This window comes from Equus quagga, chromosome 2 (assembly GCF_021613505.1).
Source record: "Equus quagga isolate Etosha38 chromosome 2, UCLA_HA_Equagga_1.0, whole genome shotgun sequence".
Taxonomy (NCBI): Eukaryota; Metazoa; Chordata; class Mammalia; order Perissodactyla; family Equidae; genus Equus; species Equus quagga.
In genome coordinates this window covers 66,858,883-66,882,794 of record NC_060268.1, presented here as the reverse complement: position 1 = coordinate 66,882,794, position 23,912 = coordinate 66,858,883, and the positions used below count along the sequence as shown (strand labels likewise).

General features: G+C 42.2%; 1 protein-coding gene across 1 annotated transcript in view; it reads right to left on the bottom strand.

The window, feature by feature from the left end:
* LOC124232182 (AT-rich interactive domain-containing protein 3B) overlaps nucleotides 1-23,567 on the bottom strand; it is a 50,264-nt gene extending 26,697 nt beyond the window's left edge. Inside the window, exons 1-2 of the mRNA XM_046649148.1 lie at nucleotides 23,445-23,567; nucleotides 20,263-20,909 (exon numbers count right to left, since the gene is read on the bottom strand). Coding sequence (XP_046505104.1) covers nucleotides 20,263-20,832 — 570 coding nt within the window. The 5' untranslated portion in view covers nucleotides 20,833-20,909; nucleotides 23,445-23,567. The remainder of the gene's footprint in view (nucleotides 1-20,262; nucleotides 20,910-23,444) is intronic.
* Between the last annotated feature and the right edge of the window lie 345 nt (nucleotides 23,568-23,912).

Sequence of the window (23,912 nt, the reverse complement as noted above, 5' to 3'; positions counted from 1 at the left end):
TCAGCGTTTTAGATTATTTTAATGGCCCAATTTTGTTGGAAAAAAATGTAATATATACACACAAATGTATGTAGACACCTACTTGGATTGGGATTTTCATTTTTCAATTTTTTCCTGATATTCAATTACGTACTAACGTTGATCACCTTGGATATACCAGATACTGTGAAAGAGTCTGAGAGGAAAAGAACAAGACAGGTAAGAGCCTCTGACTTGGCGCAGCTTACAGTCTAATGGAGAGAGAAAGAATCAAAACACTTTTTCTTTTTTTTGGGAAGATTGGCCCTGAGCTAACATCTGTGCCCATCTTCCTCTGCTTTGTATGTGGGATGCCTACCACAGCATGGCTTGCCAAGCGGTGCCATGTCCACACCGAGGATCCGAACCAGCCAACACTGGGCTGCTGAAGCGGAATGTGCGAACTTAACCACTGTGCCACGGGGCCGGCCCCTGCTTTTTTTTTTGTATTAACTTTTGAATCATTTGTCAAGACCCATCACTTGCTCTCCCCTGCCAACAAAGAAAATCTGGATTGCACTGAAATTATAAAATAATTTAGTGAACTGACACCTTCACAATATTTAGTCTTTCAAGCAAGAGAGCAGTATGACTCATTTAATAAAATATATTTTTAATGCCCCTCAGTAATGATTTACAATGTCAATACGTTACTTTTGTAAACAGTATTGAAGATCTGAGAGGGAAGCCAGTGCTGGCCACTGGGCAGTCTCCCACACTGAGAGCCCGCTCAGGGGCTGGCGGAGTAGCAGCCCAGGGAGGAAGGACTTTAAGCAGCAGCCAAATCAGAATCAACTGGATCTGGATTGAGGGGATGAAAGAGAAAGGGCAGGATGAATCTGAATCTAATCGTGAGAAAGGTATGTTCTGACGGAAATGGAGAGACGCTGGGCAGAGGATCAAACAGGAAGCCTTTGAGCACTCATGAAAATAGGCCACTGTCTCTGGGGATGGGTGGGGGGCGACAAGACCAATCCCACAGCCCTAGACAAAGCCAGGTTATGGCAGCTGGCAGCAGCAGGAGCCAAGGGCTTACTGCCAACTTTCCAATGAGGAGAAAGGGAGTATTTATCCAGTGTCTCCTGACAAGAAGACTACCTTGTGCCTTTCTTTTTCCTGGGATTTAAAAAAAGCCCAACCAGACCACGCCTCTAAGACCTTAGGAGCCAGCACTGCATTCCTGAGAGCTGTACCTCCCCAGAGACAGGAGTGCCTGACTTTAAAAGCAATTAAGTATCTAGGCTATTTTAGGATTACTCCTTGACCACCTGGAATATCTTATTAAAGCACAGCTCAGATGTCCAAAGCAATTTTAGTTCCCATTCCTCACTCCCCCGCAAGGCAAGAGTTAACCCTTGCCTCCAGGTTCAAAGCACAGAGGCTAAGCCGCCTATTCTTCACTTGGGCTCCCTGTATTCTGAAACCTCTAAGAAACTGTCCCGTCCTTAGAACACCATCATGCACACTGACAACTTCTATAGAGATTCCTGAGTGTTCTCTGAAGATACAGAAGAGTAACGTGTTTCCTTTCTGTCTACTCTCTACAATCGGATAGATTCTGAATCCCAAGGTGAAGGATCTGGGCAAATGCCTAGGACCTGAACCTCAAAGTAGTCATTAGTAAGGGGCTGATCCCACGCTCATGGACACCAATTAATTACTCTGAAATACAAAATGCAATTGAAGTTCTGATTTGGGCTGAATACTGCTGTTGCTAGTATTATTACTATTTTTTAATAAGCAATGCATAAACTACCTTCTCTTTGGCTAGGTCTGTGGCTCTGCAGGTATTATCTGTACCGCACTTGTGACTGCTCTACTGCTGGCCAGGCTGATGATGTTGTAATGTTAAAAGTCCAATTCCCAGATCTTGGTAGGAAGAAAAGAAAGCTATCTTTGTCCTCCTACCAGTTTTAACTGATTCCAGGAGGTAAGGAGACATGCACAAGAGGGTAATGGGCAGGATTATAGGAGAATCCTAAGAGGAGAGGGGAAGCCCAGGAAGTAAAACAGATACTGTTATAAGCAACACTGTTGGACTACAAAACCCTCCTGATAAGATCAGGATTACTGCTCTTAGCTAAATCGCTCGGGCCTTGGAAGCACTAGAGTTATAATTATCAGATGCACACCTTCCGCTGTCAGGTAACTTTAGCAGGAACCAGAAAGTGCCTCCCCACCTCTTACTAGCAACAAAGATCAATTCAAACTCGGTGGCTTGGAAAAAGACTAAGGACACTTTTCTGATGAAGCAGTAGAAAGGAGGATGGGTGGGGGAAGGGAGAGAGGGCGGCAGGCCTACCTTTCCATCTAGGCACACAATCAGTCCACGCAGTCAATAATCAAGAAGACTGCCCAGAAATGCTCTGTTCCTACAAAAGGAGGCAGAGAAACTAAAATGCAATGTTGGCGACGAGGACAGCTCTATGCCGAAGAGTGAACCGGCCCAGCCAAGTCCAAGTCTGAGAGCCACAGAGGAAGGCCTTGTTCTCTGCAGAATCCAAGTTGGCAGTACTGCTCATTCCACCCCGAGAGCCACCTACCACCTGAGCTTTCATAATGGCCGCTGACACCACGCACACCACAGAGCTCAGAGTCAGAGCTGGAGAGCAGAGCGGGAGAACCCCTCATCTGACAGAAGGGGAAACTGAGCGCCAAAGGCAGTGCTTCAGACAAGTTTCCTAAAAACTTCTCTTTTTCAAACTATATATTTTAAATATATAGGAAGACCACGTTTTTAAAAAATGCTATGATAAATTATTTTATACAGTAAAAAAAAAAAGTCCCTCTTTCATTTTCAAGTTTCGGATTCCACAGAGCAGGTTTCCTCAGACAGAACACACTTGTACTTCTGTTTAAAAGTCAACCCCATTTACCAGTTTGAGAGCTTCTCTTAGGGCTTCTCCCATCCCCACATCCCCATCCCAGGGGGTGGTCCTATGGCATACAAGTTCCAACTCTGATGCCAGCTGTCCCTGCACTGTCTGCCACCTCTCCCAGGCTATGAGTCTCTCTCATACAGGGACAGAAGCTTATTCCTCAATGAGGCCTGCGCACCCAGCACAGTCCCTGGCAGATGGTAGGGACTCAAACGAACGTCAGTACCTGAAGAACAAGCCACAGGAATAAACTTAGAAGAAGTGCCTCAGGCTAAGTGATGAATTTGGGGCAAAAAAATCGCACACTTAAAAGGTGGGCTTCAAGTTCTAAAATACAAGTCCATAAAAAGGATCTCAAAGGCAATATAAACCATTTCCTAAAGATAGCAGTTTAATTTTTAGGTTCAAGAGGATAACAGAAGAGGGTGCATCAAAGAAAAAAAAAGAGAAAACAGGAGCCTATTATCTAAGTAAAATTAGCAAGGCTTTAAAAAATGATAATATTCAATGGTAACAAGGGTTGGGACAATGGGATCTCCTACATTCCCATAAAGGAAATATAAAAATGGCATGACCTTTCCACAAAGTCACTTGCCTTAAAATGCCCATCACAATAAAAACAGCAGCAGCAGCAACAACTAGCAAGAATCGAGTACTTACTACATGCCAGGCCCTGTTCCAGTATTTTATGTGTATCAAACATTTAAACCTCAGCACAATGCTCTGAGGTGGGTACTATTATAACCCCCATCTTTCAGATGAGAAAACCAAGGTACAAGCAAGTGATTTGCAGAAGGTTGCAAAGCAACCAAACAGTGGAGCCGAGAATCAAATGCCAGCAGTGCACCTTCAAGTCCCTGCTTGTAACAGCCTCACTTTTTCAGTCTTCTCCTGATCTTGTAATACTGTTCTATGAATCTACCCCACAAAAATTAATAGAAGTACAGTACAATTCTATTTATAATAGCAAAAAATTAGCAACAGCCTAAATGTCTTAACACTAAAGGAATAGGCAACAAATGAAGGTGCTATCCACGTGACAGACCATTGTGCAGGCCTTAAAAAGAACATTGCCTTTTAAAAACGTTCAATCCCTACTCCACATCCTTCCCATTAATTCCAGGTGGAGTAAAGATCTACAAATAAAAAAAAAACCATAAAATAACAGTAACAATATATTTTTTTATAATCCTGGGGAGGGGAGGGCTTTTTAAATTATGACAGAGACCACTGAGGGAAAGATCAATAGATTTAGCCACACGAAAATTTTAAATTCCTACTTAATGAAAGAACTACAAATCATGTTGAAAGACCAACAACTGTGAAAAATATCTGACACACAAAGACAAGGGCCTATGCCCAAGAGCTACTACAGATCAATAAGAAAAAGATAACAGAGTAGAAAAACAGGTAAAAGCAACAAAAACACAACATAACAAAACTCATGGAATGCACCAAAAGCAGTACTAAGAGGGAAGTTTACAGGGATAAACATGATCAATAAATATGATAAACAAAGATGTCAAATAAACAACCTAACTCTATACCTCAAGAAACTAGAAAAAGAAGAACAAAGTAAGCCCAAAGTTAGCAGAAGGAAGGAAATAATAAAGATTAGAACAGAAATAAACAAAACAGAAAATAGAAAAACATCAACGAAACTAACAGTTGGTTTTTGAAAAGTTCAACAAAATTGACAAACTTTCAGCTAAACTAAGAAAAAAGAGAAGACAAATAAATTCAGAAATGAAAGAAGAGACATTACCATGGATGCCACAGAAATAGAGACTACTATGAACAATTATATGCAAACAGATTGGATAATCTAGAAGAAATGGATGAATTCCCAGAAATTTACAGCCTACCAAGGCTGAATCACGAAGAAATAGGGAGTCTGAAGAGACCTATAACTAGTAAGGAGATTTAATCAGTAATCAAAACCCTCCCTACAAAGAAAAGCCCAGAACCAGGTGGCTTCACGAGTGAGCCTACCAAATATTTAAAGAAGAATTAATACCAATCCTTCCCAAACTCTTCCAGAAAATTGAAGGGGAGGGAACACTTCCAAAGTCATTTTATGAGGCCAGCATTACCCTGATGCCAAAGCCAGAAAAAGACACTAAAACAAAACTATCTGATGAATACAGATGTAAAATCCTTAATAAACTTCCAGCAAACCACATTCAAGAGCACATTAAAAGGATCATACACCATGACCAATTGGGACTGATCCCTGGGATGCGAGAGTGGTTCAACAGACAAAAATCAATCAATGTGATACAACACATTAAGAGAACCACGGATTAAAATCACATAATTATCCCAACAGATGTAGAAAAAGCATTTGACAAAATTTAACACCCTTTCATGATAAAAATACTCAACAAACTAGGAATAGAAGGAAATTACCTCAACATTTTAAAGGCCTTATATGAAAAGCCCACAGCTAATACCATACTTAACAGTGAAAAACTAAAAGCTTTTCCTCTAAGAGCAGGAACAAGGCCAGGATGCCTACTCTTTCAGTTCTATTCAATATGGTCCTGGAAGTCCTAGCTAGAGCAATTAGGCAAGAAAAAGAAATAAAAGGCATTCAAATTGGAAAGAAGTAAAATTATCTTTTTGCAGGTGACATGGTCTTACACGTAGAAAACTCTAAAGATTCCACACACAAAAAACCCATTAGAACTAACAAACAAATTCTGGAAAATTGCAGGATACAAAACAAACATACAAAAATCAGTTGTGTTTCTATATACTGACAATGAACAATCTGAGAAGGAAATTAAGAGAAAAAAATCTCATTTATAACAGCACTAAATAGAATAAACTACTTAGGAATAAACCTAACCAAGGAAGTGAAAGACTTGTACACTGAAAACTACAAAACATTGCTGAAAGGAATTAAAGAAGACACTGATAAATGGAAAGACATCCCATGTTCATGGGCTGGAAGACTTACTATTGTTAGAACGTCCATACTACCCAAAGCGATCTACAGATTCAATGCCACCCCCATCAAAATCCCAAAGGCATTTTTTAAAGCAATAGAAAAAAAACTTCTAAAATTCATATGGAACCACAAAGGACCCTGAATAACTAAAATAATCTTGAGGAAGAATAGAGCTGAGGCCTCAAAATTCCTGATTTGAAAACATATTACAAAGCTACAGTAATCAAAATAGTATGATACTGGCATAAAGACAAACACAGAGACCAATGGAACAGAATACAGAGCCCAGAAATAAACCTACACACATAGGGTCAACTGATCTTTGACAGGGTGCAAAGAATATACAATGGGGAAAGGATAGTCTCTTCAACAAATGGTGCTGGGGAAACTGGATATCCATAAGCAAAGAATAAAATTAGACCCTCATCTTACACCATACATAAAAATCAACTCAAAATGGATTAAAGACTTAAACATAAGACCTGAAACTGCCAAAGTGCTACAAGAAAATACAGGATACAAGCTTCACAACATTAGTCTTGGCAATGATTTCTTAGATATGACACCAAAAGCACAGGCAACAAAAGTAAAAATAGACAAATGAAAGTACCTCAAAATAAAAAGCTTCTGCACAGCAAAGGAAAATAATCAACAGAGTGAAAAGGCAACCTACAGAATGGGAGAAAATATCTGCAAACCATCTCTCTGATAAGGGATTAATATCCAAAAGATATAAGGAACTCCAAGCCAGCCCTGGTGGGCTACTGGTTAAGATTCGGCATTTTTACCGCTGTAGCCCAGGTTCGTCTCCCAGTCAGGAAACCATACCACCTGTCTGTTGGCTGTCATACTGTAGTGGCTGCATGTTGCTGTGATGCTGAAAGCTATATCATGGGTATTTCAAACACCAGTAGGGTCACCCATTGTGGGCAGGTTTCAGCAGAGGTTCCAGACTAAGACAGACTAGGAAGAAGGACCGGCCCACTCACTTTTGAAAGAACTGGCCATGAAAACCCTATGAATAGCAGTGGAACATTGTCTGAAATAGCTCCAGAAGGTGAGAGGATGGTGCAAAAAGACTCAGCAGGGCTCCACTCTGCTGTACACAAGGTTGCTAGGAGTTAGAATCAACTTAGCACTGAAAACATGGATCTTCCACAACTTAGCAAAAAACCAAATAACCCAATTAAATAATAGGCAAAAGACTTGAATAGATATTTCTCCAAAGAAGACATACAAATGGCCAACATGTATATGAAAAGATGGTCAACATCACTAATCATCAGGGAAATGCAAATAAAAACCACAATGTCACCTCACATCTGCTAGTATGGCCATTATAAAAACAAACAAACAGAAAATAACAAGTGTTGACAAGGATGTGGAGAAACTGGAATCCTTGTGCACTGCTGATGGGATTGTAAAATGGTACAGCTGATAGGGACAACGGTATGGAGGTTTCTGAAAAAATAAAAAATAGAACTACCATATGATATAGTAATCCAACTTATGGGGATATATCCAAACGAATTGGAATCAGAATCTTGAAGGGATACCTGTACTCTCATCTTCATTGCAGCATTGTTCACAATAACCAAGATATGGAATCAACCTAAGTGTCCGTTGATGGATGAAACGATAAAGAAAATGTGGTATATGCACACTGGAATATTATTTAGTCATAAAAAGGAAGGAAATCCTGCAATATGTGATAACATGGATGAACCTGGAGGACATTATGCTAAATAATGTAAATATTTCAATAAAAATTTAAATAAATGTAAATAAAGTGAAACAAGCCAGTCACAGAAGGGCAAATACTACCTGATTCCATTTACATGAGGCTCTAAAGTAGTCAAACTCATCAAAGCAGAAAGAGGAATAGTGGCTGCCAGGGTCTGTGGGGAGGGGAAAAGGGTAGTTGCTATTCAATGGGTGTAAGTTTTAGTTGTGCAAGATGAAAAATTTCTAGAGATCCGTCATACAACATTGTACTTACGGTTAACAATATGTACTGTACACTTAAAATTTGCTACGACGGTAAATCTCACATGATTTTTATGATTAAGAAAGAAAGGGGCCTGGTGGTGCAGCGGTTAAGTTCGTGTGCTCTGCTTCGGCAGCCTGGGGTTCCCTGGTTTGGATCCCAGGCACAGAACTACCCACTGCTTATCAAGCCATGCTGTGGCAGCATCCCACATATAAAATAGAGGAAGATGGGCATGGATATTAGCTCAGGGCCAGTCTTCCTCAGCAAAAAGAGGAGGATTGGCAGCAGATGTTAGCTCCGAGGAGGGAAGGTGGGGAAGGAAGGAGAGGGAAGGAAGGGAAGAGGGGGAGGGAGGGTGGAGGGACGGTGGAGGGAGGGAGGGAGGGAGGGAGGGAGAGAGGAAGGGGGAAGGGAGGAAGGAAGAAAAATGGGCAAAGGCTACAAGCAAGATAAGTCACAGAACAAATACAAAAAGCACATAAACACTTGAAAAGACAGTAATATACATATACCCACTGATACAGCAAATTCAACCTCTAGAATAATCTACTACAGAAATACAGACACAAGGGCACAGGGTTATACAGCATCCATGAAGAGAGTCTATATTTATACTAAATATACACACACACACTCTCTGGGACCACCCACTTAAGGTAGTTAAATATCTAGAAACAGCCCTAGAGGCTGATTCACACCTGACCGTGGCATCCTCTGGGATAAGGGGGTGGATGGGAAGGGCAGGTGGGCAAAAGGACACTCTAATATTTTTCTACAGTATAAAGTTTACTTTCCTATATTGTTTTAATTTTTCATGAGCATCTATTCACATTACTTATGTAACTGTGAGATAAGTGATTATAAAAATGTTAATAGATCTTTATGAACACATATGGAAAGACAGCCATAATACTGAGTCAAAAAAGTAAGTTGTAGAATAATACGCAGAGTTCCTTTTTTTTTGTTAAAAACAAGCAAAATGTATTTGTGAAGAGAAAAAGTTCTGAAAAGGTAAAGACCAAACTGGTAACAACAATGAGCCATGGAAAGTCAGGTTGACATTTACTTTTCACATTTCTATATTTCTAAAATTATTTGAGTCAATATAACTTCTGTAATATGTTTTTAAAAAATTAAACTATTTTAAAATAATACTTTAAAATAAATTTTAATGATAAAAATTGCTTGTGGACTGTTAGGTGATAAAAGTTGGGCACAAAATTATACATAAAACCAAAAAAATCCCTATAATAGGATTTTTTTGTAAACACAGGAAATATAAGAAAATGTTTACAGTTATATCTAAGTTAGGTGACTACATTTTTTTCTTTACAAATTTTTGTATTTTCCATATTTTCTAATGAGTCTGAATTACTCTGACAATCAGAAAAAATAAATCAAAGTTACTTTTGACATAAGGAGCCCACCGAAGAAGATCATCCTCACCCTCCTCTGTCTGGAATGGGGCGAGAGGGAACACGGGGAGAGGTGAGCACGGAGGCTGCAGTCAGGCCGCCTGCGTTCAGAGCCCAGCTGCCCCACCAGACTGCAAGCAGCCCATTCCACCCTTCTTCCCTCCTCTGCAAAATAAAAACAAACCCGTGAAGGGAGGATACTATCAGGGCTTGCCTCACACAACGCAATGAAAGACGGCAAGTACTTGGCACATGAGACATCAAGTCTAAGTTATTAAAAATCAAAAATCAAAGAAAAAAGCAGAAAACAAAACCAGGAGTGAGGATAGTCTGATGTGGAGAACTCTACCGCTTCCCTCCCTCTCCAAAGAAAACCTTGCTTAGAAATGCTGGATACAATGTAATACTCCACCCCCTACACACAGGGCTAAGCTTGAAACCCAGAAAGGCAGCAGAGCCCACAGCGCCAGAAACAAAAAGGAAGGAATCAGCAGTGAGCAGACACGGAAGCTGAAGGGCTCAAGGGAGAAGGGATCCGGATAGACTTCTTAACAGCTGAAGGCTGAAGACTGGGGATTTAATCACCCCCAAGGGAGGAGAGTCCAGGCTACCAGCCCCCTGCATGCCAGGAACCAGAATCGAGATAAATGCACAAAGCCAGAGGCCATGAAGGACTACACTTCCACCCCCCTGAAGTGGGGCCTAAAAAACTGCTTACCACGCTGGAGAAGCGAAGCAAGGAACCTTGCCATCTGCCAGAGGCCTCAGGGAAAAAGAGGGTCTACAAGAAACAGACAGTAGACCAGGCACAGATGTAGACCCCAAATTCACATTACGCCAAACCAATGACAACCAGCTAAATTTGCAGGACCCAGTAGAGGAGAAAATAAAACTCCCTTACGAATGCTTCCATAAACCAAAGCATACGAAACTTCCATGGAAACAAGCCCCAACTCAAAATGAGCTTACATTAAAACAAAAACACATCACCACAAGAGGAAATAAACCATCATGTGCGAGAGTAACAGGACACAAGGAGAACCTGCACCCCAAGAATTAAGATAACAACAGAATAATCTAAAAGTTTCAATAAAATAAGCATGTTTAAAGAATGGCAGAATGCTGGTAACTGTTGAAAGCTGGATAAGGAACACAGATGGTTCATTACCATTCTCTTCTTTGTATGTTTGAGATTTCCATAAAAAAAGTTTTAACAATTCCATAAGATAAAGTTTCTAAAAAGTTAAAGATGTTCAAAAAGCGAAAGAACTAGAAACCATATGATAAGAACAGATTTTTAAAAGCCAAAAAAAGTACAGGGGCTGGCCCCGTGGCTGAGTGGGTAAGTTCGCGCGCTCCGCTGCAGGCGGCCCAGTGTTTCGTTGGTTCAAATCCTGGGTGCGGACATGGCACTGCTCATCAGACCACGCTGAGGCAGCGTCCCACATGCCACAACTAGAAGAACTCACAACGAAGAATACACAACTATGTACCGGGGGGCTTTGGGGAGAAAAAGGAAAAAATAAAATCTTTAAAAAAAAAAAAAAGCACAGAAATTAAACACAGTATTAAGATAATATTTTAAAAGTTATTAAGTAGAATAGAGATGAAGAATTAGAAACTGGAAAACAGAATGTGAAAATATTCCAGAATGCAGGAGAATGACATAAAGAGAGAAGGTTATGAAAGAAAAGATACATAGAAGACTGAATGAGAAGGTTCCAAGTACTTCTATTAGAATAATGGTCAAGAAAAAATAGAAGCCAAGGGGAAAAAAAAATAGAAATCAGGTTGAAGGAGCAGACCAGGGGCCCAAGTAGGATAAATAAAAATAAGTCCAGACCTAAAATACTGTAGTTCAAGTGAAAAATAGCAGAGTCAAAAAGAAAAGTCTTAAAAGCTACAAAAGAGAAAAAGAATTCACAAAGGTGACAATTAGACTGAACATAGATTTCTCAACAGCAAAAATAGTTGCTAGAAGACAATGGAATCATACCATCAAAGTGTTAGGAAAATTATGGCCAATCTAGAATCTAGAGCTATGAACAATCATTGAAAAGTAAGGGCAAAAAAACCAAAGATATAAATTAAAACTTTTTTCAGACACACTAGGACTGAGTTTACTATATACAAATCTCTGCTAAGAGAGTTACGAAAAAAGGAAAAAGACGACGGAGCCCAAAGGGAAATAGTGAGATATGAGGGAGGAAAAAAATGGATAAACTTGCTGGGAAGTCTAAATAAATATTGACTGTTAGGGGAGGAAAAAAACTAATTTGGGGAAGGGATCAAAACAAATTGGATATAAATTGCTAGCCACAATAAACTGGAAGATGGTAGCAGAGAAGTGGAAGTTAAAACTAGAATTTCTAAGGTCCTAATATCGTTTGGAAGTTGTGTAAAAAGGAAAGAATGCAAGTAAAAAATCTAAAAGTAATCAATAAAAGAATAGAAACAGAAAGTATAACTTCTAAACCAGTAGATGAGATAAAGACTGAATAAAGAAAACTCAATCAAATGAACAAAAGATAGGAAAGGAGAAAACCAGAAACAAAGTATGGTTAAACAGGAAATCCAAAGTTAGCAGGCAAAAACAGGTTGAAATGTATCACAATCCTACTAACTACATGGCTTAAATTAACCTAATAAAAAAGATAACCTAATAAAAAAAGACAGAGATTACAGGTCTTTTATATGTGATCTCAAGATATAAAGATTTGGAATGTGTAAGGAAAAAAAATGTACTAATACTAATCAAAAGAAAGCCAGTCTTACACTGGAATATTTTAATTCACCTCTCTCTGAAGTGACAACACAAACAAAACTTAGTAAGGATAAGGAAGATTTGAACAACACAATTAATAAGCTCGATCCAATAGACAGATATATAGCCCCACATCTATCAAACAGAATATACATTCTTTCCAAGCACATATGGAGAATTTATAGAAACAGATCATATACAAGGCCAACACAAAGGATATCATAACAAATTCCAGAAAATTGGTATCATGCCAGTTCTCTAATCACTATGGTTAGAGTTTAATTATAAGCTATAAATTAATATTTTGAAAAAGATAAACCCCACATATTTGGAAACTAAAAAACTTTTGAACAAGCCATTGGTTAAAGAAGCAATCACAACTGAAATTATGAAATGTTTAGTACTAACCAATGAAAGCATTACATATCAAAACGTGGGATACAGCAAAGTGCAACCTTGGGAGAAATCTAGATATGTTAAACATACAACAAAATAGGCTTAAAAATAGAACAGACACACACACAGAGAACAAGCAAAATTGGGGAAATCTAAATAAGATCAGTGGATGGTATCAATATCACTATCCAGGTTGTGATAGTATACTATAGTTTTATAAAATGTTACCGGTGGAGAAACTGGGCAAAGTGTACAGGGATCTCTCTAAATTATTTCTTACAAGTGCACGTGAATCTACAATTTCTCAGTGAAAATTACAATTAAAAAAATGCACAATGTGTAAGTCAATACGACCTTAATAAAATAATTCTAAAAAAACAGCCAAAATCCCTAACACTGACACTACCAAATGCTGACAAGGATGTGGAGCGAAAGGAACTCTCATTCATTGTTGGTGGGGATGCAAAGTAGTACAGCCACATTGGAAGACAGTTTGGCAGTTTCTCACAAAATAACTCAGCAATTGTACTTGCTGGTATTTACCCAAATGAGTTGAAAACTTATGTCTACACAAAAAGCTGCACACAGATGTTTATAGCAGCTTTATTCATACTTGCCAAAACTTGGAAGCAACCAACATGTCCTTCAGTAGGTGAGTGGATAAACAAACTGTAGTACATCCAGACAGCAGAAAATTATTAAGTGCTAAAAAGAAATGAGGCTATCAAGCCATGAGAAGACATGGAGGAACCTTAAATGTGTATTACTAAGTGAAAGAAGCCAACCTGAAAAGGATACATACTATATGATTCCACCTAGATGACATTGTAGAAACAGCAATACTATGGAGACAGTAAAAAGATCAGTGGTTGCCAGGGCTCAGGAAGGAGGGAGAGATGAAGAGATGGAGCACAGAGGATTTTTAGGGCAGTGAAACTACCCTGTATGATACTATAATGGTGGATATATGTCATTACACATTTGTCAAAACCCACAGAATGTACACCACCAAGAGTGAACCCTACTGTAACCTAGGGACTTTGGGTGACAACGATGTGTCAATGTAGGCTCATCAACTGCAACAAATCTATCACTCTAGTGGGGGATTATGATAGTGGGGGAGGCTGTGTGTATGTTGGGGCAGGGAGTATATGGGAAATCACTGCACCTTCTGCTCCATTTTGCTGTGAATCTAAAACTGTTCTAAAAAATAAAGTCTACTTTTTTTTAAGAAATGAAATGGTGCCATTCACAAAAACAAACAAACAAAATGCCACAAGGCAAATTAAAAGAAAGGAGAAGAAACAAATTTTTATTCAGTGCCTCTTATTTGCCATCACTCTGCTGGGTGCTAGTATACAATGACAAGCAAAACACAGATGGTCCCTGTCCTCTTGGAGCTTTACCATCTAGTGTGGGAATCAGATATCAAAGAACACAAATATAAAAGTATAATGTTTAATGAGAGCATATACCCTGATCTATACTAAAGGTGAAGACAGTGTCTCTGAAGAAGTGATGTTTAAGGTGAGGACTGAAGGCTGGGTAAGAGTTAACCTGGAGGAGTGTCCTAGGCAGAAGGACTAGCATATGCAAAGGCCAGGGTAGTTGCAGTACAGTGACAGGTCAGGAGATTGGTAAAAATAAGGCTGGAGAAGCCGGCAGGGATCAGATTATGCAGATTCTGGCTTTTCCAATTAGAGCAACTCACATCATACTTGGAGGGTGTTAAAGGAGTGACATAATCTGATTTGTTTTTCAGAAGATCACCCTAGCTGCTGGGTAGAGAATGGATGGGAAGGGCGGAGACACAAACCTGTTGACAGCTACAGCAGTAGGTAGGGAGCTTGGATTACGTAAATGATGGTGGAGGAGAGAAGTGACAGGATTCTAGATATTTAGGTGAGAGAACTGGTAACACCTCGTGATGGACTTGACATTACTACATGGAGTGACAGAGTAGGAGGTATGAAAGACAGTCAACTCCAAGGTTTCTGATATGAATGACCAAGTGGATAGAAATGCCATTTACAGAGAAGGAAAATAAAGGAGGAAATAATTGTGGGGGAGTAGGTTGGAAATCAAGAGTTCGGCTTTATATGTGTTAAACTTGAGATACCAGTAAAACTTCTAAGGGGAAATGTCAAGAAGGTAGCTGGGAATATATCCATTGAGCTCAAATGGAAACATGAGCTCAAACCATATATACTGGAGTCAGTGGCTTGTGGATAGTATTTAAAGCCATGAGAGTGAAAGAAATTGCCCAGGGGGAACATACAGAGAAGAGTGTTTAAATCTGAGCCCTAGGGAACTTGGAGCTCTAGAGGTCAGATAGAAGAGAAAGAGATAAAGGAAAATAAGCCGATAGAGAGGCTATAGAAAGTAAAAGAAGAGATTGTTTCAAGGAGAGGGAACTACTGTATTCAATACTGCTGAGAAATCAAATACGGTGAGGGCAGGCTGGGCACCGCAAAATGGTGGTCACTGGGAGGCCTTACCAAGAGGAACTTCAGGGACATGGAAGAAACAGAGTCCAGACTGAAATGCACTGAGGAGTGAGTAGGAGGTGACAATGGAGGTAAGGAGCGCACACAATCCCTCTGAGAAGCTCTGCTGTGAGGAGTGGGGGACAGCTAGGACTATAGAACAAGCTGGAAGGAGACTGTAGTCACGGGAAAGCGTTTAAAAAGCGACTTCTCATTTCCCTGTAACAATCAAATCAGGTAGATTTATGATTAAAGGGGATTGTTTTAAATTTGGGAGATAGTAGAACACGGGTGAATGTGGAAAAGGCTTCAGAAGAGAGTGAGTCTAAAGAGAATGGGGAGTTCACTGATGGAGCAAGTCCTCAAAAATCAGGAGGGAATAGTCTCTGGTAAGATGGATAAGGACCCAAGTTAAGTCAGTGATCATGTATTTATAAGAATTTAATATAAATAAAGCTTACTAAAGAACAAATATGCACATATCCTTATTTTAATATGGAAAGAAATGGCTTCAAAAGTGCAATGGTTTTAGCTCACATAATCCTGAAATGTTTCAGACAACTCCAGAATACTAGAGTTTGGTCACAGTTCTTGAAAACTTGAAAAGGAGTTGTTTTAGAGTCTAGGATTTATGGGGCATCTTACCTACAAAGATAGTAAATACTGAAAAATTATAGCTTCAACAAGTATTTAGGTGCTAATGACAATTTGACCTAAACTTTGTATGATGGTATAGCTTTTCCAAGATCTTTCACACTCATATTCTTCTTCCACCTTTGTAATATCTTTAAAATTGCTCCGGGAGGATGGCAGGAGAGGATTATCATCCACTGGGATAGACGTATGCACGAGTTCAGAAAGGTGGGTTAGGACACCTGTCCCAAGTACTATAGAAAGCAAGTGGTGGAGCTGGGATCTAAATGCCCATCTTTTGGCTCTAAAATCAAGGCTGATTTAATAATTAAATCTGTTACGTAACAAGTCTGCTGAGTAATTACGACTCAATCTTTTGGGGTTAATGTCTAGAAGAGCAACCAAGCTCTCTCACAAATCACCACAGACATCCTAGACATCATGGAATGCTGGGCTGGAAGAATGAGTGCACGTTCTAGGTCCCAATCCTCTCTCAAGTGACAGAGTCTGCTCACCCAGATGACTACGGGTGAAGACATGAACTCAACATGGTTATTGAAAACAGAAGTGAAGAAAACTCAAGGTTGCCAAACTTCTCAGTTACCAAGACCAAAACACAAATGAACAGAGTCCAAGGCAGTGTCTGATGAAAGCACAACATACGATCTCTTTCTAATTACACAATCTAAAGCAGGGTTTCTCAACCTTGGTACCACTGACATTTTGAACCAGATAATTCTTGGTTGTGGAGGACTGTCTGTGCATGTAGGATGTTTAGTAGAATCCCTGGCCTCTACCCACTATATGCCAGTAGCACATTCCCCCCAGGGCAGCAGTCATGACAACCAAACATGTCTCCTGACACTGCCAAACATCCCCTGGGGGCAGGGTGGGGGTGGGGGCGTAGAGAGGAGATCACCTCCAGTTGAGGAACACTGATCTGGATGAATTTCACTGTTACTATAGAAGTTGAGGGCACACAAGAGAGACCTACAAAGAAACTGGGGAAAGCTTATGACCTTATTTATTTTCAGGCAATAGTTTGTACAATGTTTACAAAAAGCATCAGATGTTTCAAAGACATGCAGTACATACCAAGAAAAATAGGCCCAGCCCAGGAGACCACACCTTACTACTTAGAGGGACTCTTGGTAATAGATTCTGGAGACTAAGCATCCTTCTCCTCTTCACATTCAGTAACCAAACTGACTGCCTGCCAAAGTATGCAGAGAATCAGACACACACACTCTGGCTCCCACATGCCTATCAAGCCATCGCTCATCTTTCTATCTATGGGAGACAGTCTGTGCCCTTCTGGAAAACTAGCTCCACTAATGGGCTCAAGACAGACAAAGCCTGCACTGCCTGAACCGACCTCTTCCCAGGAGGACAGAAGACCTAATAGGCCAGCAACACCCCCCAGTTGGTTGTATGCTGACAGGGCTCTACTGATTTCCCTTGAGAGAAGGGACACTCAGCTCTTTGTTTCTTGTCTTGTTTTACAATTATTTACTCTGCCCATGGAAATCTGATGGGCTTTAGAACCCTCGGCTCAATGGCATTATCCATCTTCCCATTACTCTGGTGTCAGAGAACACCATGCTCTTTCTAACAATCCAGGCCTCAGCAATTATTTTCTAAGAGTTTCTTCAAAGAGAATCCATGAAATAATTTTGATTTTACATGTTCTAAGAAAGGAATTTCAGAAACAAAAAATAATCTGTGGAGCCCTTAAGCTTTTCAAATTTTGCTTTTCAGTTGACAAATGCCTGCTGCCTGTCCCTCCCCAACCTCTTAAAATTACTTTGAGTACTCCTGTTGGTTTACCAAGCTATGCTGTAGACGAAATCAACTTTTGTATTGGTGTAGGAACGTTTGAAACAAAATCCTATTTTAAAATATCTGCAGCACAGCTCAGACTGGGCAGTTGCGCTTCAGCTGACTCAGGACCCAGTTTCCCTTGAGGTTCCCGCTCTGCCTCCACTAGACCCCGAGCTCTTTGAGGGAGAAGCACGCCTTTGTCCAGGGAACAGAGGCCTGACCCAACAAGCCTCTGTAAAAGTTTGTTGTGTAAAAGAACAAAATGGACACTGTAACATATTAACAAGATCATTTTGCATCAACTGTAAAAGATCTTTGTTAATTGTTGCTGGAGTAAGTGACACTCTACTTCTGCTCTCTAGAAGTTAATTGCATAAGAGACAAAAGACTGGACAATTAAAAAAAGCTAGTCTCGTAGTTTGTAATGGTTCCCATAGGCTCTCCCTAAGGATGTTATTTTCTTAGTCCCCCTTCCAAAGCACAACTAAAAAGTTTTTTTTTAAATTCCCAAACACAATATTTACTACTTTAAAAGTGGGGTTAGACAAAGGAGGATGACACAGGCCAAATCAGTTTTGAAAAACTAAATTCAAAAGGGGAAAAGGAGATGCACATCTAAGGTTTTAAGTCACTGTTACCCAATGACCTACTAACCCAGTTCTCAATCTCCAAACCCAGGGGGAGGTAAAGTTAGGGTGCAAGATTAGGCTTCAGCTATGCTGGCATTTAAAAACATTTTGGCAGGTGCTCTGCCAGGCAGTCTATAATTAGCGAGTAAGCCTCAGAAACCTAAAATGAACTCAAAGGGTTTCAGAAGCCAAGAGCCACCCTCCTGAGCACGGAGTTGTATAGCCATGGGGCTGCTGCCGCCCAGAACACAGAGCTGGGTGCCGGCCACGGTGCACACGTGTGCTTGCACACGCCCGTTCCGAACAGTCTCTTTCTTCAAAGCTCTAATGGCTTGACCTCAACACCTGCTGCACTTCCTGAAGACAGACAGGCTCTGGAGCTCCACTTGTTCCTCGCACGCGGCTGCACTTTCTAGGAACGACCGCACACATGCAGAGGCTGGCCAGCTGCCAAGGTGGGGGCAGCCCAGCCGCCTCGGGCCTGAACTTTCCCAGTGCTGTCAGGGCGGGATCCCACTATGAGCTGACTCAGCGGCCGGCATGGAACTCTGCCAACCCCACAGCAATGCGGGGGCGGCCGGCAAGTCACAGATGTTTTGCTAAACCAAAGCAATCAGCCAGGAGGCGGGTCTGGGCTGGCAGCCAGGCTGCTGCTGTCGTGGAAGCTGGGATTCTCTGATCCTACTTCTAGCTCTGCCACTACCTCCCAGGTGATCTGAGGGAAAACCTCTACGCATCTCAGCACCTTCGGGGCTTCCGAGCATGTCTGTCTGGATGCAGCAGAGGATGGCACTATTTGCATAAAAGTGCGCCTGGAGCAATACTACCTACCATGTGCTAGCTCAGTTAGTCCTCATAACATCCTTGGAGGTACACTTCAGTATTTTTATTTCACAGAGGAGAAGACACAGGCTCAGAGGAATTAAGAGCCCTACCGAAAGATCACAAGGGTAATGAATGGAAGAGATGGGATCTGAACCTCACTTTGTTGGCTCTGGAAACTCTGCAAACACTGCTATTGTAAGACTCAGATCAACTGCACAGGGCTCCTTGATACAAAGATGCTGATTTTTCAGGTTCCAAAGGACATTTTTTACACGACTTCTCAGTTGCACTGAATAAACCCACTGCTCCTCACAACTGATTTCTAAACAGCACCAGTGGACTACATGAAGAGTATATGCTTATGGGGAGTACCCAGACAGATATTACCAGCTTTATCATGAACTTCCTGCCTAAGCACCAACAAGACACTTAACCCGGAACAACTTATCATCACTCCCATTCTTTGGGTGAGGAAAAGCTGCATTACAGGTCAGAAAGAGAAGAGAAATTAGAAGTCAAAGCTTGGTTGAGAACACAGGTTCCTTAGGCTCCACCCCCTGAGATAATTCATTAGGACTTGGAATCTGTATTTTTTAAAGCTCCCTAGATGACTCTTATGCTCAGCGATGTACTGGAATCACTGCAACTTGCCTTGGCTAAAAAGGCAATTGTGAGGCCTACCTTTTCCTGTTTCAAAGGAGGCGATATATAAGGTGAAATAAAATCATGTCTACAAGGCTCTTTGCTGGAAAATACATACAATGCAAAAGCTTCTCAGCAAGGATGTTTGTTTAGCTGCAAAACAACAAAACTGTCCTTAAAGGGCATGAACCTGGGTTAGCCTGGGGCTAAGACACTGTCTTAGGCAAGACTGCTCTTTACGTTACTACTAGAAAAACTATAATTAGAGTCACACATCTCATTTTTAGATATGCCTCATAACATTGCTGCAACCTCATTCTTCCTTAAAAAAAAAGGAGGGGCCGGCCTTGTGGCGGAGTGGTTAAGTTTGCGCGCTCGCTTCAGTGGCCCAGGGTTTCACCAGTTTGAATCCTGGGCGCGGACATGGCACCACTCATCAGGCCACGCTGAGGAGGCATCCCACACGCCACAACTAGAAGGACCCACAACTAAAACTACACAACTACGTACCGAGGGGCTTTGGGAGAAAAAGGAACAATAAAATCTTTAAAAAAAAAAAAGGGATTGTACTTATATTCTTTCACATCAAACCTGGAACAATCTATATTAGGAATAACTTACACATTTCATTTCTTTAATCAAGAAAACAAATGTGAGAAAAAAATTCAAAGTCTTTTTATATCTAGGCTGCTGGTCACTGAAGTGGGACGAGAAGGCACAGACTGGCAGAGACCCTAGCCCTGGCAATCTAGTACCTTCTCTGGTTAGCCTTTAGGAAGAATAAAGGACCTCACATGCCAGAAAGACTGACCTGCTTGAGCTGCTCATCCAGATTCCAGCTTGGCTGCCCAGCTGCGGAGACTGAAGGTGGGGCCTTGGAAGCATCTTTGGTATGGTCTTCTTTAGCTTGCTGTCCATGTGGTGGGAGCCCTGGTGCTGGAAGTAGACCAGACACAGGTGTTGCTCTGGGGTCTTGGCGAGCCAGTTTCTGCGCATGAAAATATTTTGAAGCAGCCTGGGCCTCCTTCTCAGCCACCTCTGTAACTTCGTCATCCCCTTCCTCATCTTCCAAACATCCTTCCTCTTCTTCAGGCTCTGAGTTCACACTGCTCCGTTCAAAAACTCGGGTCACTGCTGGGGCCTGCGGAACTCTGGCTAAGGGACCAAGGGCAGGGCTACCAGAAGGCTTCCCAGGTGTGGCAGAAAAGAGAGTCTGCTGTGAGACCAGCTTCTGGGCATACAAGAACTGGGCTTCTCTCATCTGCTGTCCCTGTTTCTCTCTGGTATCCATCTGCAGAGCAGCCAGGTGTGCTGGTGGCGGCTGTGGCGGCGGCTGCTGCTGTTGCTGCTGCTGCTGCTTCTGCTGCTGCTGTGGCTCCATCACTACCTCAAGCTTCACCCACAGATTGGCATGGCTCTGAATGTGGGCACAGCCCAGCAGGCACACTGGGCCTAAACCTTAAGTGATTGATAGAAACCACAAAAGAGAAAAAAAACACTATGTAAAACAAGTACAAGAAGGCTTTCTTTTCTCCAGTAAAGGGCATGAATTCTGAACACTAAACATATGTCCCTAAACTTCAGTTTTAAGGTGAGTGAGTGGTGGGACTCGGGGAGGAGTGGAGAGGTAGGTGGGTAAGGAAGAGTATGAAGAAGAGGAATAGGATTTAACAGGAGAAATAAGGGATGAATCTCAGTAGTGGTGACTACTGTGGGTTTAAAAAGACGTAAATCCAGACAATATCTAGCCTGCAAACATCTGTGTGCTCTCTCCCTCAACATTATCAAACATTAATCTGTTTATTACTGAGAAGGCAACTGGGTTTGCACTGTACAAAGGTTGTGAGTATGAAAACCACAATAATAAAGGGAAAGAAGGGCTTGCCTACCAAAGAGAGAATAGTGCTTAGGTTCCCGGGCCCATCAGAGAAAGACAGCACCATCAGGTAGACACACAACTATCAGGCAGACAGATTTCTCTCACAGAAAAGCAGAACCTAGCAGAATGCTCTGGGGTTTAAACTTTTCAAATTTCCCAGATCAAACTGCCAGCGTTTGTGGGCTGAACCACACTAACTTGACATTAGAGCCTCAAAAAGAATCCAATTTCAACAACATGAAAGAAAGAAAACAGGCGAGGAGGCAAGAGTTTCAAATTGCAATAGTCACTCAAAAACAAATAAGGGGGAGTTCCTCTGGAGATTTTAAAGTTAATTAATTTGAAAGAGATATCAACAGTGTCTAAACAACAAGTCAATGTTTCTTTTTTATAAACAGCCAAGTAAATCTCTTCACATCCCCTTTCTTTCTGATTCACTTCTATGATATTCTATGACGAATACAAAAAGAAAAGGCTTTCAGGCCAAAAGTATTCTGTGGGCAGGTTTATCAGCATTCTTACCAATCAGTCTCCAAACACACTCCCCTTTCACACCCTCTCCTCCTCTAACCCCCACTTCCCTTCTTCCTCTCCAGGCCCCCACCCCCAACAAACCTCACTTTCTTCAGCAAGCTCCAAAACTGAACGGATTACTATGCATGCGCAAATTTTAGGTGAACAGGACTTGCAACATGGCTACAATGTTGTCATCACATGAAAGAAGGACCTGGGTGGCACAGGTTAGGACTTGATATTTGCATTCTGTGGAACTGTTTTAGGATTGCGGAGAAAGATTTTAAAAACCTAAATGTTTTTAGCATTTCCAAAAATTCATGGGGAAATAATCACATCCCTAGCAATAAAAACTGCTTGGACTTATGAGTTTTTAAATGGGTTAGAGAAAAAAGGTACAATTTTTAAAGTTAGGCAAAAAGCGGAGATTAAAAAATTCTCATTTTCTGTTTATCTTAGAAACACTGCTTTTGCCTTCTGTAGTCTGTGTATTCTGTGAAAGATTCAAATTCCAATTTGCCTCTTACTGCCTTTACTTCCTCTCTTGGCACCTTAGAAAGTGTGAGTTATGCCTGTAGCAATACTTTCGTTCTGCTTAGCCCTTTTTATAGTGTAACAAAGCATGAAAAGATTTGCACCCACATTAAATCCAGTGGACAAGAGTTCATATAAAATAAAAACAATTTGCCTCAAAGAAAATGAAACAAAAGAATAAAGCAAATAACTCGGTGGTCATTTTAATTTTCCTTATAATCATCACAGTCAATCGATCACAAGCAGGATAATTTTTCAACCAAGTCCTGCCAGTCATTGAACAACTGCTTCTTGTCTTGTGGCACCATCTTCTCTGCATGCTGTCCCCAGCAGAGGGGGAGGTGTCTCACGGCCTCTTTAGTAAGATTGAGATGACTCAGTTCTACAACTCAATACACACGCCCTCCCCCAAAGAGCCCATCTTCCCCCTGTCCCTAAGCAGCCAGTTGATCCAAACAACAATACCACCGGCCCACACTTAGAAAACTTAACGTCTCAGAAATCTAAGCCACTTCATCCCTTCATACGGCCCCCTCCCCCATTTCCCCTAAAGTTCCCGGACCACCAAGCCCGGCGCAACGGACTACTTGCAGCTTTGAACCCGGCCTCGCCCACCATTCCCTCTACCTTCGCCGCCGGATCCCTCAGGCCCCGGCCCCCTTCCAGCCCCAGACCTCCGTCCCAGGTTACTCCAGCCCCCCCCCCCATTCTTTCCCCCCCCCCCCCCCCCCCAGGTCCAGCCCTATCACTTTTACCTTTACCAAGCCCTCACAGCCAATCCGCTGGCTCTTCTCCGATCACCCCAACCCCACCTATCCTTGCCCTCTCAGTTCCCGGGGGCCCCTTACTCTTCCCATTCCTTTATCTCAAATCACCCTGATGGGAGCAGGGCGCCTCCGGGCTCCTCCCAGAGCTCTCACTTTTCCTCCACGGCCCCACGCTCCGCCAGCCCGCGCCTTCACGTCTCCCCTGACACACCTGCCTCCCCTCCCACTCCTCCGTCCCCTCCACCTGCCACAACCCCCGCTCCCGCGGCGGCCAAAGGAGACGGGCCCCGTGAGGCTTACCTGCGCGGGGCGCTCCGGTCCGCCCGCAGTGCAGGAGGCGGCCGCTCAGCCCCGGCGCGGCAGCTGCGTCTCGGACTTCTCCGCAGCCGGGGTCCACAGCCGGGGCGGGGCCCGCACCGGAAGAGGCGCCGCGGGGCCGGGCTGCCGGCCCGGGGCGGGGCGGGGGCGGGGCCGCAAGGATGGGGCGGGGCCGGAGGCCGGAAGCGGCCAAAAAGGGAACGATGGGCGGGGTCAGGCGGAAGTGACTTCTAGGGATGGCCCCGCCCGGTTGAGTCGTGGGCGGAAGCGGGTTGAAGCTGGGGGAAGCTTCGGCCAATAGGAAAGCGCGGACACGGAGGAGTTCCGGTGTGAGCACTTCCGCGGGCAGTTGAAAAGAGCTGGTTTGCATGCAGTCTTCTCTGTGTGTTTTCTAGTTTGCGGAGTTTGTTGTGGCGCGGGCGGTAGGTTGAAGAATGTAAATACAGGACA